The sequence below is a fragment of the Marmota monax genome, unplaced genomic scaffold (genome assembly GCF_021218885.2).
Source record: "Marmota monax isolate L192 unplaced genomic scaffold, Marmota_monax_Labrador192_F-V1.1 WCK01_AAM20220418_F8-fsc00027, whole genome shotgun sequence".
Lineage (NCBI taxonomy): Eukaryota > Metazoa > Chordata > Mammalia > Rodentia > Sciuridae > Marmota > Marmota monax.
This window is the reverse complement of record NW_026694617.1, coordinates 6,841,600-6,856,487: the sequence shown is the minus strand read 5'-3', so window position 1 is coordinate 6,856,487 and position 14,888 is coordinate 6,841,600. Positions and strand designations below refer to the sequence as shown.

At 36.4% G+C, this 14,888-nt stretch overlaps 1 protein-coding gene across 3 annotated transcripts in view; it reads left to right on the top strand.

The window, feature by feature from the left end:
- Cttnbp2 (cortactin binding protein 2) overlaps positions 1-10,390 on the top strand; it is a 145,820-nt gene extending 135,430 nt beyond the window's left edge. For all 3 annotated transcript variants that reach the window (XM_058572125.1, XM_046422433.2, XM_046422434.2), the window contains 4 exons: positions 2,073-2,136; positions 3,198-3,330; positions 4,442-4,543; positions 9,297-10,390. In XM_058572125.1, the coding sequence (XP_058428108.1) occupies positions 2,073-2,136; positions 3,198-3,330; positions 4,442-4,543; positions 9,297-9,536 (539 nt within the window). In that variant the 3' untranslated portion in view covers positions 9,537-10,390. The remainder of the gene's footprint in view (positions 1-2,072; positions 2,137-3,197; positions 3,331-4,441; positions 4,544-9,296) is intronic.
- Positions 10,391-14,888: the final 4,498 nt, after the last annotated feature.

Sequence of the window (14,888 nt, the reverse complement as noted above, 5' to 3'; positions counted from 1 at the left end):
TTTATCACTGTGCATACCACAAAGAAAAATACCTGAGTACTTTAATGCATGTTTCCATAGACTACACAGAAAATTTAATAGCTATATTTCCAAAAGTCTATGGGAACCCTCTACCTGAAAAATAATCTTTTCATGCTTGAAGTTTTATTTACCTTGTCAATGGTCTTTATTGAAATTAATTTGGTTTTTTTTTTGTAGTATCCACAATTAATGTAATAAGATCATTACACTTTGGCATATTTCACTCTTTTTATATATCATTACTTTGCCAATCTTACATTTTAACAATATATGTAGAGGTGTATTTTATACCGATATAAGGCCTTATATGAGTGAATCAGTTTTATTTTAATTTGGAGACAAGATCTTGCTCGGTTACCCAGGCTTGCCTTAAGCTTGTAATCCTCTTGCCTCAGCCTCCTGAGTAACTGAGGTTAAAAGCTTTCACCACTATGCCCAGCTGATATCAAATGATATTTTTTGAAACATGAAAACTTCTTTGAAAGATTAATAAAACTACCATATTTACTGATGCTGACTTTGGCAGACATCAAATCTAAGCTAATTTTACCAAGTACATACATAATTCATGAGCCAAGAGTTTGTTATCTTTTAATGAGACTTTATTTTACAGTTATTACATTGGATATAGGATTAGTACAGTTGAGTTGAGTTTTGACACAATTGTTGAAATACCACATGGACAGGGGATGTAGCTCAGTGGGAGAGCACTTGCCTACTATGTTGGAGGGCTTTAGTTGGATCCCTAACACCACCAAAAAAACAAAATATAACACCACAACATGAATCCTTTACATGCAGATCACTATGGACATTCATAAAACTTGGTAAAGACACAGCTTATTTCCTTTTTTACCTAAAACAGAGAGGCAGATGATGTTGGCACAGGCTTTCCAAGGGCAGAGTCCAAGCCTGGGTATTTCTTTAGTAAGTAGGGGTGCCTGTATTTCCAGCCATGTGTGAGGCTAAGGCAGACGAATGGGAGAATCAAGAGTTTGAAGCAAGCCTGGGCAACACAGGGACCCCTATCTCAAAAAAAAAAAAAAAAAAAGTAATTAGGGGAAAGCCACTAGTCAGTACTTTCAGATAATGAAAAAATATGAGCAAATAAACTAGTACATAATTGTCTTTGATGATCTACTTTTAATGAGAATATGTTAAATTCAATTTATTTTTCAAAGACATTCTGTAGGGAATATTTTGTGGAGCAATATTCATACAATTTTAGAATTCATTGAGAAGCAACTAAATGCTCAAGTGTGTTTATAAATTTGGAGTGAACATTACAGAAACAGATATTTTAGTGGCATTTAAAATGGTTTAACAGTGTTTCTCCAATGTTTTTGATTATAGGCCAGTCAGATATATCTTGTATCAATCATGTCCAATATCCATAGACCTATGTGTTGGCTTAAGTATATATAACTGATACAAATCAAATTTATGCATGCAGTACAGACTGTTTTCTGTTCTTCAGTATATCAGTTTGCAGTTTGAAAAACATCATTATAATTTCCATGCTTCTTTGTATGCTGTTCCTATTTCCTAAATGATGAATAACTATTAAAAATGAAATTTCTACGAGTACATTGCTAATGCCACATGTACTGTAGCACATGAACACGCCCACACATCCAACACTGCACTTGATTACAGAGTCAGTGATGCTGGAAAACAGACAAGGGTAGAGAAGAGGAGCATTCAGTAGCAGATGGTAAATTTTTCTTTTGATTCTTTGAAAATAAAGAAATGTAGACTAGTGAAAAGAGGAGGCCCTGATAAAAGTGAAGTTCAGTATTCCTGAATTGAGCTCCAGATGGTACTCTTTTGCTGAGTTCAGTCATCACTGTACATCAGGACGTTGGTTATTCCCTGGCCGTGTGGCAGTGTTACATAGGAGGCTGTTCCTGGGGGATTCTCACAAGGTAGATGTTAGTCCAACAACAGTATTAAAGTATTGCAGGGTCCAGAGTCTGTTTCTTTTAAATATAGAGTTCAGTATGCACAGGGATGATCCATTCTATTGAAAATGATTATAATTTTTTTAACAGGTATAAAAAGTAAGACTATATCGCAGTTGAATTGTAACAGGAGTGCCTGTCCGTCAAAGCAGAAGTAAGTTCTCCTTTCAGATTTAACTTGTAGCTAAGAGATAAATCAGTCTGTGCAACTATTAAGCTGTTAATATGATGAAATAGATGTTCTAATACTGGCATTAAATTGAAATATAATGAATGAAATCTAAAAAATATTTATATTAAGTGTAATAAACGTTTAATTTTATGTTAATATTTTGCTTTTAAATAAGGCTAGAAATATTAGACTTCATTTTCATCAAACTTGATCATTGCTAATGCATTTGACAAATATATGGTAAACTACTGCATTTATAAACTTTTGGTTAGTCTTTAGATGATTTTTTTTTTTATTTTCAGATTTATACAACATAGCATGACTTATGTACCTTTAAGTTATCTGTTTATAGTGATAATTTCAACTATTTTTATGTTGTCCCTAGGGAACTGTTGCCGATTTCAGCTTATAGATTGAGATGTTAAGGACGATTGAGTCACTCAGACTAGAAAATTTGGGGCAGTTTGCATTAGGTCTCATAGGAGCCTAGAGAGTCATGTACCAACCATTAGTTCCATCACATACCACCACCTACATAATTTCTGCAATAATCCTATGAAATAGGTGTAAGGATTTCTTATAGAGAAGGAAACTCAGAAATTAAGGGGCAAAGGGAAAAAGGAAATCCTGCCTCAGAGCCAAGTTTTATATTTGTTCCACTGTATCATATTGTCTGTCGTAACATGGTACTTCTTAGCATCTTTATTTTATCTGGTTTGAAAGAAAAGAAAAAAGGGGAGAGAAAGGTTGGAATGTTGTCAGACTAAGTAGATGTCTTTGTTGAATAAAATTTTATTCTATAAATAATTTTGAGTAGGAGTTAAAATCCTGTGGAGATTTATTACTGAAGTGTTCTAATCTTTCAGGGTATGGAAGTGGGTTGTTGTGTTAAATGACACTTATGAAATACTTGAAAGGATAATAAAAAGTCTTTCCCTATCCCACACCAAATCCCCAAAAAAGGTACCAGTGCCTAGATTTCCATATTGGGGATTGGGTTATTGTTCTCACATGAGAAATTCATTTCTGAAATTTTGCATTAGGTCCTTGGAGAATGATCTGTCATTAACCTTGACTTTGGATCAGAGACTCTCTCTGGGTTCAGATGATGAAGCAGATCTCGTCAAAGAACTTCAGAGTATGTGTTCCAGCAAATCTGAATCTGATATAAGCAAGGTAAGTAGTCCAAATAGGTGACATCAGTGACTGGAAATAACAGAAAAACCTACCTTTATAAAGGGACCCTTGAATTCCATCAGTTTGTATAATTATAATGCACCAATAACAAATATGGGGGAAGGACACTTGGAGCCACATGATAATACTTGTTTCGTAAAAGAAATTGTTTATTGAAGAGTATAGTTATTGCTCTAAATGAAACTATTCTTCACTTTGCTTAGAAAAGACATTTTCCCAAAATATTTATATAAAATTTTCTTTTTCCAAACATTCTTCTCAAAGACCTGAAGTTTAAATTGTATCTTAACTGCATTAGCACAAATCACACCAACATATTTGGTCAGCTTTTTATAAAATCATAAATTTGACTTTCGTCAAGCTATTCCTTATTTCTAATTTTGGTACATAAGTCATGTATCAGAATTATAACAAGTTTCACAGTAAATTCAGGTTATATGCAGAATTTTAGCAATTCCTGTACAAAAAATAATTGACCTACATAATTCATATCATTATGGTCTTTAAGCTGTGAACTTTCCAAATATGGAAAGAGCATCAAGTTCAACCTGTCTTGGCCTCTGTCATCTATAGACAGTTTGACCAAACTTCTTGACAGATGCCTTTTAGTTGGAAGAGAGCCTATGAAGATAGTTATAACTTGCAGAGGTTCCATTGAAAGACTCAACTATTATACTTGAACACTCATACTCTCTAGGACCAAGTAGAATTGGCTTTTATTTAATTTTGCTGGAAATGAATTGAAATTCTTATCCATTAGAAAAATGAGGTAATGATTAAAATCTGGCAAATTTTACCCTTTCTTTACTTGACAAACGACTTTGTCTTCCTATAGAATTATTTTGCTCTTCTTTTGACCTATTTAATACTCTTTTCCCTTACAGGATATTTCTCATGTACTTGGTGTTGGTTTAACATGCAGCCCTCAAATCTTTCATATGAACAATGCAGGATTTGGGGGGCATGTTGTATGGAACTCCCCAGGGTCAGGATAAGAGGGCAGTACTTCTGTGGGTTTCCTGATGTGATATTTAACTGTGCTTTGAGTGTAACTGTTGAGACATGACTTGATAAATTCTCTATCTTCAAGATTGCTGATTCCAGGGATGATTTAAGGAGGCTTGATAGTTCAGGAAACAACCCTGCATTTTCAGCAATTGTTAATAATACAAGAATGCCAGTGTCACAAAAGGTGAGTGTCCCCTTCTCCCAAAAATGGGACCCAAAAGAGTTATTGTAGAATTGAGTTCATAAATTTTTCAGTGTGAATCACAAAGTTATTTTTAAATCACAACTAGGAAATGAGAAATAGGATAAACGTAAAAGTTCTCATTAACCAATCAAGATAGGAAAGACTGTTCTTTGAATAGTATCTTGAAGTAATGACATAAGAAAGCATTCCTTTTTTCCTTCTATTTGATATTCTAATTTCAGTCCAGTATTTGAGGTGTCATTTGAGAAGATCACCCTTTGCTTTCATTCTTGTATGCCAAACTAAAACTAATTTCTGTTGTCTTGGTTTTTCTATTTTTAAATGTTTTTTTTTTTTCCATTTAAGAACTTCTAAGATTTCTTGCATTCTGGAAAATTCGAGTTACAGCAAAGGGCTAAGTGATAGCATAAAGATCTTATACCTGTTTAAATCTTAATTTTATCACCTGCATTATGCTTCAGTGAGAAACTTTCCTTTTAAAATAAACCAGAGTGACAAGTAGAGCCAAGACTATGATAGATTGCACTAACCTCTTGAAATTGCTTTCAGAACTGTGGCACTGGACCATTATTGATTAGTTAATAAGTGGCAGGAGACAGTACAAGCACGTATTCCTGGGTAAACAATAAAACTACTTCTTACCCTTTCATTATTTTATGAGGATGCAGATTTCATAGAGGCACTTAGGAGTGTGTGGTTTGTTCACCCAACCATGTCATTTGCTATCACATCCTGTTCTTGTCTAGTCCCATGGCAGCTTACAAAGACCTGTGTGTGTGAGGGCAGGATTATAAAGTGGGCACAGTGTAACTATTAAATTATTATTCCTTATCTGATCACTGGCAGCCCTGGACTGCACAGCCACTGCTTCATTAGACTTCAGTTCTGGTGATATGTGGAACCGGATGAACTGTTCATTGAAGGAAGAAGGAGGAGATTTTCAGGGGTGGGTCTCTAATAAAATGCATAGCATGTTGGCCTGTGAAGAAGAATAGGGTTTTTAAGCTCACTCTATCCTAATGTTACCCCCCCTTAAAAATGGGATCAGTTTAGAAATTTAGAGAATATTTAAGGTCATTACTGACTGAGCATTTTGGTTGGAGAGTACTTTGCTCAGGGTCTGTCCCTTTCTCTTTTGTGTGTCTATGTGTGCAGTACTGGGACTTGAACCCAGGACTTCACATATGGTAGGCAAGTGCTCTACCACTGAGCTGCACCCTCAGCACCCTTTGTCATCTTTAGAATCTCGATTTGCTGTCCATATATGATGGCCTGCCCTGAGCTTTGGTTGATTGGAGACAAGAGCTCATTTCTTAGGACTCCTTGTGGAACAGTCACAGGAAGGGCCTGTGAGTACAATGATGAGCCACTTTCTCCATAGAGCTGTCACTTTCCTGTATAAAATTGTTGTGTGGTAGAGACTCACTCCTGTTATTTAAATGCCTGATGGCGAAATGTTTTTGTATCCTTTCTTCTCTGTCACATGACCATATTGCATTACTACAATAAGGTTCTGTCCATAACAAATAGTTCTGAAAATGATTAAGCTGTGGGCAGCTCAGAACAATTTTGTCTTGAAAGAGTGATTTTTCTTTTAAATGGGTCATCTCATCTGGGCTCGTAAAAAGAAAGGTGTGGTTGTTTAAATGTGCAGTGTGATGGGAAATGAGGAACACCTTTGCCCCCTGAAGAGTCTTGGAGGGGCGCTTTCCTGATAGCTAGATGTTTTTCTCAGATCTGGCCAGCAGAGGGCGAAGGACACTCATTCAGCAGCCTTCTGAAAGCTGCAGACGGGATTCCTTTTCTATCCTCCTGATAACTAGCTTTCCTTGGTTCCATGCCCAGTTTCTTCTGTTATCAGGAAGTAACTCCCCTTTGAGGTAAGAGCTTTGGGCTAGTTGAAAGCTTTTTCTCCTTCAGGGCCAGAAGACTAGCTCTGCCTCTGTAAGAAAACAAAAATAAGTAACTTCTTTGTCCTCGTTATGCAACACAATGTAACCCCTTACTACTGTAATTGGGTTTATTAATTGAGAGTCATGATAACCAGCCGCCCTTAGTTAAAATTAAATAATTAAATCAGCAATAGCAAGAACAATTACTAATAAATGTTTTATGTAAATGTAAACTAATCTCCTTAAAGCAAAAATTCTCACCTTTCAGGATAAAATCCACTTGAAGTTTTCTTTTCCCTTCATCCCCAGTGCCCGAATGCTGCCCCCTAGAGGTTCTGATGTAACTGTCTGAGATGGGGCCTGGACACTGCGTGTTTTAAAGTCAGGGCTACAAGCCACTACTCTAAAATATAGTTCTGATCTGTCATCCTCATTTTACACCCCCGTTTCTTTCTTTCCAAATGTCTCTTTACAGGTGTTGATATACCTGCACATAACTTTTTTTTTTTAAGCAGTGCTGGAGATTGAACCACTAAGCTATATCCCAGCTCCCCTTCATGAAACTTTCTATACACTTCTCCACTGTCTGTCCTTTTTACAGTCCTGTACATCTTTAAAGATCAATCTCTGTTTTCCTGCCCCCTATTTTATGATCTAGATATATTATGGTATTTTCTTGACTTCAGATGTTCAGTATTGAATGGAATGAATGGCTCTGATTTAACAATCACTCCTTAAGGCTAATTGAAATGTTAGGGTAGTACACTTCTATTCAAATTGGAGTTTTTCTTTGAGAGTAACCTGATATGCTTAATATGAAGAACTTTAGAGCTCAGGAAACATTAACCACCCTTAACTTTCCTATGTGAAGGAGCTGGTGGTGGATATTAGCTTTGAGAAAAAGACCCAGAAAGCTGTACTTGGGTGTCAGTAACTTTGCTCTTTCCTACAGGACACTGTCAGGCATTTGATCTCCCCGACTTAGACTGCTGTGGCCCAGTGATGCCTTATATTCTCCTCACACCTCCTCCTATCCCATCCTCACACCTCCAGAGGCTGATTAGCCCCAGCACCCCAGCCAGAGTCTCCTCTGCTGTGGGTGCTTCTTGGTATTTCATGATTCTCTGCAGAGAGAACTTTTGTCCTAAAGTCATCACCTTCCTCAGTCACAGTTTGGCAATCTGGACTTCTTTCTTTCCCTTCCCCTACAAATGTCCTAGACCCATATCCATACCCTTCCTAGAGTTGCACAGTTGTCTTACCATTGAAGATCAGCTAGAGCCAAGGATCTGGCACCGGTATTCACTTCCGTGATTTAATGTCCTAATAAAGGCTATCACGTGTACTTTACTAGGGGGAGGTAGAAGGAAAGCGGTTGGAATCAAGACCATTAGTGGCATGCCTAGATGTTTAGGACTTCTGAAGTTAATTCTTATTAAGCCATCCACTTGTTTTCTGTTAGCATAGCCAAAATTTTCTGTCAACATAGGATTAAATGGAAGAGGGGAGACTGAAGTCTCTTGTTAAACTGAGAGAACAGCATATTTAGCCAATAAGAAAGACTTTAGAAATGGTTGGGATTGAGAATAAATATAAATTTGGCTTTAGCAAATTTGAAATGCAAGCTGGAGATAGGTGAATTTTGTTGATTAATGGGTAGAAATGTCATTCTCAAGCTCACAACATAAAGGAGAGCCAGAATTATGGGAGTTATACATGATGAAAATTGAAACATTCAGATGGGAAGAAATAAAAGATCACCAACAATCTGAGGTGAACACAGGGCTAAGAACAATGCCTTCATTCAATAGGTCAGTGGAGATCAAAAACACTGAGGAGTCAAGGGAAGGTTCTCAACTTTGCACATTAGAATCATGTAGATGATTTTGGTAAGCCATGTGTCCATGCCACCACACCCCAAACAATATGAATCTATGGGCATCAGACCAGTCAATCTCCAGATGATTCCAGTGTTTTGACCAACACCGAGAACCACCAACTTAGGACATCCAGGAGAAAGCAGCTGATCCTTTTTCCCTGTTACATTCTGGTTTTGAATCGTGTCATTTGTTTGTATTGTTACTGTCAAAGAGGGAAAGTAATCAATGTTAGCTGTTTCACAAGTACACAGAGCAGTTCACTTAGTAGGTCTCGTGTGTTGTTTGCAGAATTTAATGCAGTATAGGGGAAAACACCCAGATGAAAGTACCAGCTTCCTCATTCTTAGAGTGTAGGTGAATCATCTTGTGAGTCTAGCTCTCAGATTCCTCATGGGAAAAATGAAGACATGGGCCTGGTGTTCATAAGGATTCTGAAACTCTAGAAAGGATGATAACATGTGACTTTATGGAAGGTTTTGAGCCACTTAGTCACAGAATTGCTGAGCAGGACCCTTACTTCTCCAGAACATAAGCTCCATTAGGCAGGTAGGTTTCTCTTAAGTGGTGTTCTAGTTGCTGAACACCTATCTCAGTGAAGGTTTTAAAAGTATTGTTGAAAATGTAAAAGTTGACTGACCCTAGGTGACATAATTTGTGGAGCTGCCTACAAGTACTTGATTGCTCTAGTATAGCTTATTGTTTTTGAAGTTCCTGTTGGTAAGGAGATCCTAGAGTCATTAGCATTTGTCTCACTGACCCCTGTAGTTTGGTGACACCAGGAAGGGCCTAATAAAAATTAAGCATGTTTACTGGAGTGAATCATTCAGCTTCTATTACATTTTGTATAGTTTTTCATGAAAACCTGTGTCAGGAGAGAATTTCTATGTTTGCTCAGACAGGAGCATGAGGGCAACCGTTAAGTCAGTAACATAAGTGTGTTTGGTTTCTCTTCTCTTGCAGGAGGTCAGTCCTCTCAGCAGCCATCAAACTACTGAACGCAGCAACAGTAAATCAAAGACCGAGTCGGGTGTCTCAAGAGTTAAATCTTTCCTTCCTGTTCCTAGAAGTAAAGTCACCCAGTGTTCCCAGAACACCAAAAAAAGCAGCAGCAGCAGTAATACAAGGCAACTAGAAATCAACAACAATTCCAGAGAAGAGAATTGGAACCCACACCAACACGAACAAAGTAGAAAAACCTAACCAATAGGCCTGCCTACAACATTCTCACTATTAACTCCTGTATATTTCTCTCAAACACCAAGGACAAGATGTAAATACCTTCAAACACTGTAATATAAAGTATGAGTGCGGGACCACTATTCAATCTTTTGTAAAGAATGTATTTATAACTCTTTTTTTTTTAAATTCTGTAGGATTGAACTTCAATATCAAGAAGTTATGCCAACTTTTCAAGTAGTTTTTTAATAGAAACATTGTAATAGTTTTAATCAAGATGTTCAGGGGTATTAGAACTCTGTACTGTATATTGCTCTCTGTACATATGTACATATGTATATTTAAGGAATCATTGCACATGTTACAAAATATGTATAACATTGGCTTAGATAATATGTATCATTTTAAATGGAGATCATAATTTTATGTTCACTTGATGGAGAATGACTAGAATGGGGCAATAAATAACAAATCATTTCTAAGCAGTTATTTTCCATTACAAGCCATATTAAGTATTTTGCCTGTTAAATTCTAGTTTTACATTTTGAATACTTTATTGGCTACATTGCCATTTGGTTGCATCATGTATATATTTATGCTTATGAGTTTGCATTATAACTCCTGTAAAATATGAAACTATAATGCAATAAAAGTGTTATCTTTCTTAAAAAAGTTTTGTACCCAAGTGGATATAAGAGATACCTGCATAAAGACTTCAATAAATTAATTTGGAGTTAATCCCCTCTTAAGTATTATTTCTATTAGCACAACTGATATTAAAATTGATATTTTCTAGAAGTGATTTTCTAAAATTATTGATGAAATTAGTTATTCAACTCAGTTAAGATGCTTTGACACAAAATAAAATATTGAATTAGAAAATACAGCAAAACTATTTCACTATCTCTAACTTTCAATTTAGGAATGTTCTTAAAACTTCCACTGTGCTGTTATTTCATTAGTTATTCACAGACTCACCCTTACTAGAAAGTGTTGGTTGAATTAAGAATGTAGCGAACACTTAAGTGGAGCTCCAGCAATAAAACAACTCCTCCCCCCCATAGGTACCAACAAAGTACAATTTTAATTTAAGAAACATTTGCTTGTTGTTGAGAGCCCTTTTGGGGCCAGAATTGGTTTTTATATTAAAGCACCTACACCTGCACTGATACTGTTAAACATCTGCAAGCATCAAATAAGAAAACCTGTAGTGAAGATGTCACTTGGGGTGAAATAGGGGAAGAACTTTTCATCAAGGCAAAACTGCATTTCATTCTTTCTGGGCTTTACCTTGACCAGGCCAACCCTGGAGGTGCACAGCTCTGACCTCATGCACAGAGAAGGGTTCAGCAGGGAGGGAAGACTAGAACAAGGGCCCAGGTGTAGGAAGGAGGGAGACTGGGAAACAGGCTTAGACTGGAATTCAATGACTCCTTTGAGCTGGACCCAAGTTCTGGGTACCCTAGCAATAGCTGGTACTCTCTAGTGTCTACAAAAAGACATCCTGGGAACCAATCTGAATACACTCAATCATAGACCAACATATCTACATTTAAGTGGCCCACTGTATTTTTCTCCTGCTTAAGGACAAAATTTAGATTATATCTCATTTGAGTAGTTAGGGCATTATATTTATGTCATCAGCCTATCTAAAAGACAAGGATTCTGTTAGCATACTCAAGGAACAAAGGAGAAAACAAAATCAAATTTGGAATACATTATTAAGATGACCTGTGGTAACTGACCCATGTTGCTTTGACTTCTTAATAAAATTCAATCTGTACCATTTTTATAATTGGATAGATGGCAGAATGTCCAAAAGGGGCATTGGAATAGGGGCTTTCAAAATACAGGTGGAAATCTATGGGGTCATTATATCAATTTAGGAGTTATAACTGGCATTTTTAAAAAATTCAATACAAAATATCACAGTCAATAAAAGTAAAAACCTAAGTTTGTTCCCATTATGTGAATGTATGGATGTATGTCCATGTCATTTAAGATGTAACTGTCATAGTCAAGTGTCTTTGAATGTCAATACCATATAACAGAACCTAGTGTTGGGGTGGGGCTGCGTTGGGGGCACGCAAATTGGTCTTTGTGGCAAACAGCCTTGATGTGGAAGTAAGCACTGCCATTTACTTATTAGCTCTCCTGTGAAATGAAACAAGCTACTTAACCTAATGCAGTTTTCTTAGTAAAATAAGGATCACAATAACCCTTCAGGTTGTCCATGGTGTTAGATGAGAGTACAGTAAGGCATTGCTAGGGGCCTCATTCATTCATAAAATAAGTATTAAATCAGGAGCTCAAATTATTGTGGCATCCCACATAAAGGAAATATTAGCAGATCTGATGGGAGAGGAATGGTAAATAGTGCAGTTCTTTGATATTCCACTTTCAACAACGGACAGATTCTCCAGACAGAAAATTAACAAGGAAGTATCAGACAAACTGCACTTTAAGCTAGACAGACATAACAGATGTATAGAACATTCCACCCAACAGCAACAAAATATGTGTTCTTCCCCAGCTCACACAAGACACGCTCTACAATGGATCATTATTAGGCCACAAAGCAAGTCTCAAATGTAAGAAAAATTAAAATCATATCAAATATTTTTCCAGCTACAATGGTATGAAACAACCTGGGCCTGAGCAATCAATGAGCCAATGAAACTTAAAGGGAAATTAAAATCTTGAGACAAAAACAGAAACAATATACCCAAATATGGATGCAATAAAAACAGTTATAAGAGGGAAGTTCATAGCCATGAACATCTACATCACAAAGATCCATAAAAACAACCTAGCATTTTACCTCAAGGAACTAGAAAAACAAAAGCAAACTAAGCCCAAGGCTAGTAGAAAGGATAAAGAGTAGAGCAGAAATTATGTGGTGCTGAGGATCGAACCCAGGGTCTCGCACGTGCGAGGCGAGCGCTCTACCGCTGAGCCACAACCCCAACCCTATTAGTCTGGTTTTGACTGTGAAGAACATCTTTAATCATTGACCAAGATGCCAGTTGAGGGTTGAGTAAAAGGACTAGAAAATCCACTGAGAAGTCACCTGTGGTTACATACCATAGCAGGACTTTCTTTCATAATGAGGTAGCAAATATCACCAGTCAGGAGTTCAGAACTCTGCTACAAACCTGACACTGAACATATCTGGGCTTCTGTGTATACATGTGGAAAATTAGAGGATTTGTTTTGCTTCCCAGAAGAAAAATACAATTAAAAAATCAAATTCTAAGAGTTGTTCCTATTTATACTGACACTTTGATTAGGGAATCAGCTAAACATATCATGACAGTTATGTATTTTTAAGTGCATCAGTGCATTTCTGCAGGTCTAATTCAGTATTTGTTCACTAAAGTAATATTGTGCTGCATCCAGGAATAAAGTCTTAAGATATACCAGGCTCCTCCCATCTTAGAGATTATTGGGGTCAGTGAGTAAATGAAAATACAAATAAAGTGAGATAAATGTCATTATGCATGTCCTATAAAGGAAATCAGTGATGTGATAGAACTTGTTAACACCATGCAAGAAGAATTACTTTTGGACAGAATATATCTCTAAGGACCTGACATTTTCTATGGTATCTGAAGAATGAAATGGACTAAGAAATGTAGGAAGGCGGGGGATGTACTGGAAATTGCTCTTAAGCAAAAATAGACAAAATGGGATTATTTAAAATTCAAAGTTTTCTGCATAGTAAAAGGAATCCATCAACAGAGTAAAGGGCTAACTCAGACTAGAAGAAAATTTTTACATACCACCCATGTGATACTATCTAAAATACATAAGAAACTCAATTCAATAGCAGGAAAACAATTAACCTGACTTAAAAAACAATTGGGGAAATGACCTGAATAGACACTTCTCAAACTAAGACTGAAGTATATGGGAAAAATGCTCAATACCACTCATTCTCAAGGAAATGCAATTTAAACTCACAATGAGATATCACCTCAGATCTTTTAGAATAGCTATTATCAAAAAGACAAATGATTACAAGTGTTGGTGAAGGCGCACACACTGTGGGAGGAAATATAAATTAGAACAGGCATTTTAGTATGGAGAATGCTCAAAAATTTTTTAAAACTACAGCTTCCATGTGATCCATCAATTCCAATCCTGGGTACATACCCAGAGCAAACCAAATCAAACTGTTAAAGAGACATCTGCCCTCCAATGCTCATTGCAGCACTGTCCACAATAGCCAAGATAGGAATTCATCCTAAGTGTCCAGCAACAAATGGAGAGGCAAAGAAAATGGGGTACAGATACACAATAGAGTACTGTCCAGTTTTTTTAAGGTAAACCCTATTATTTGTGACAATATGGATGAACCTAGAGGATATTAAGTTAAACTTTAAAAAAAGAAAGAAAAATACCACATGATCATACTTATATGTAGAATCTAAAAAAGGGCAAACATACAGAAGGAGAGAGTTGACTGACATGTTTGGGAAAATATTAAAGTGTTAAAGTTTTCAATGAGATAGAAAAAAATAGTTCAAGAGAACTATTGTGCAGAATGGTGCCTTTAGTTAATAACAAAGTGTCTGTTCTTGAAAATCCTTAAATCTACACATTTAAAGCAATTCTAGCCAAAATACAAGTCAACTTTTTAAAGCAATCAACATGCTCTGTAAACACAACTTCTCCTTTGAGTCAGAAGTTTTGCTGCATCTTCTTTGCCTTCTGATCTGGGAATAGCATACACATTCAAATCACTCTGATTAGAGCTGAATTTGTTTCTGTGCTGACTATCCATTAATTTGAGATTTTAAATTTTTGCCTTTTTAGGAAAACAGACTGACCACATTTGTTTAATGTCTAAGTCTCCATGTCATTGGGCCTAAAGCATCAATGTTTTATTTTCTTCCTGACGAATCTTTCAAAGGGTGTTTAAGCCCAAATATAATAATATTTTCACTAAAAATCATTTTAAGCAAAAGCAGCATGAATTGGTTCTGTCAAACCAGTTTGTTCAGACCTTTCTGACAATTTGCTTTACCCTGGCATTTTCAAGATTGACCTTGTAAGTATTGAAATAGGAACTAGTGTAACGTGCAGCAACTGTGTGGTGTAATCTGAGAGGTGAGATGATCCTGCCCTAGTATCCCTCTCTTCCTTATTTCTGAATCATCCTATTAATACGTGATATTGTGGTAGTTTGTGATATGGTAAATAGAGCATAGCAATTGAAATAATAAAACTCTGTTTTGTCATTGATCATGTGACATGACCTTCCTGGACCTAGGCTTTTAATTTGGAATAAAATGAAACTTTCAACTCCAGAAATTTTTGCTTCTGTAATTCATCAGGCACCTCAAACAGTCCAGATAATTTTTTTTTTATTAC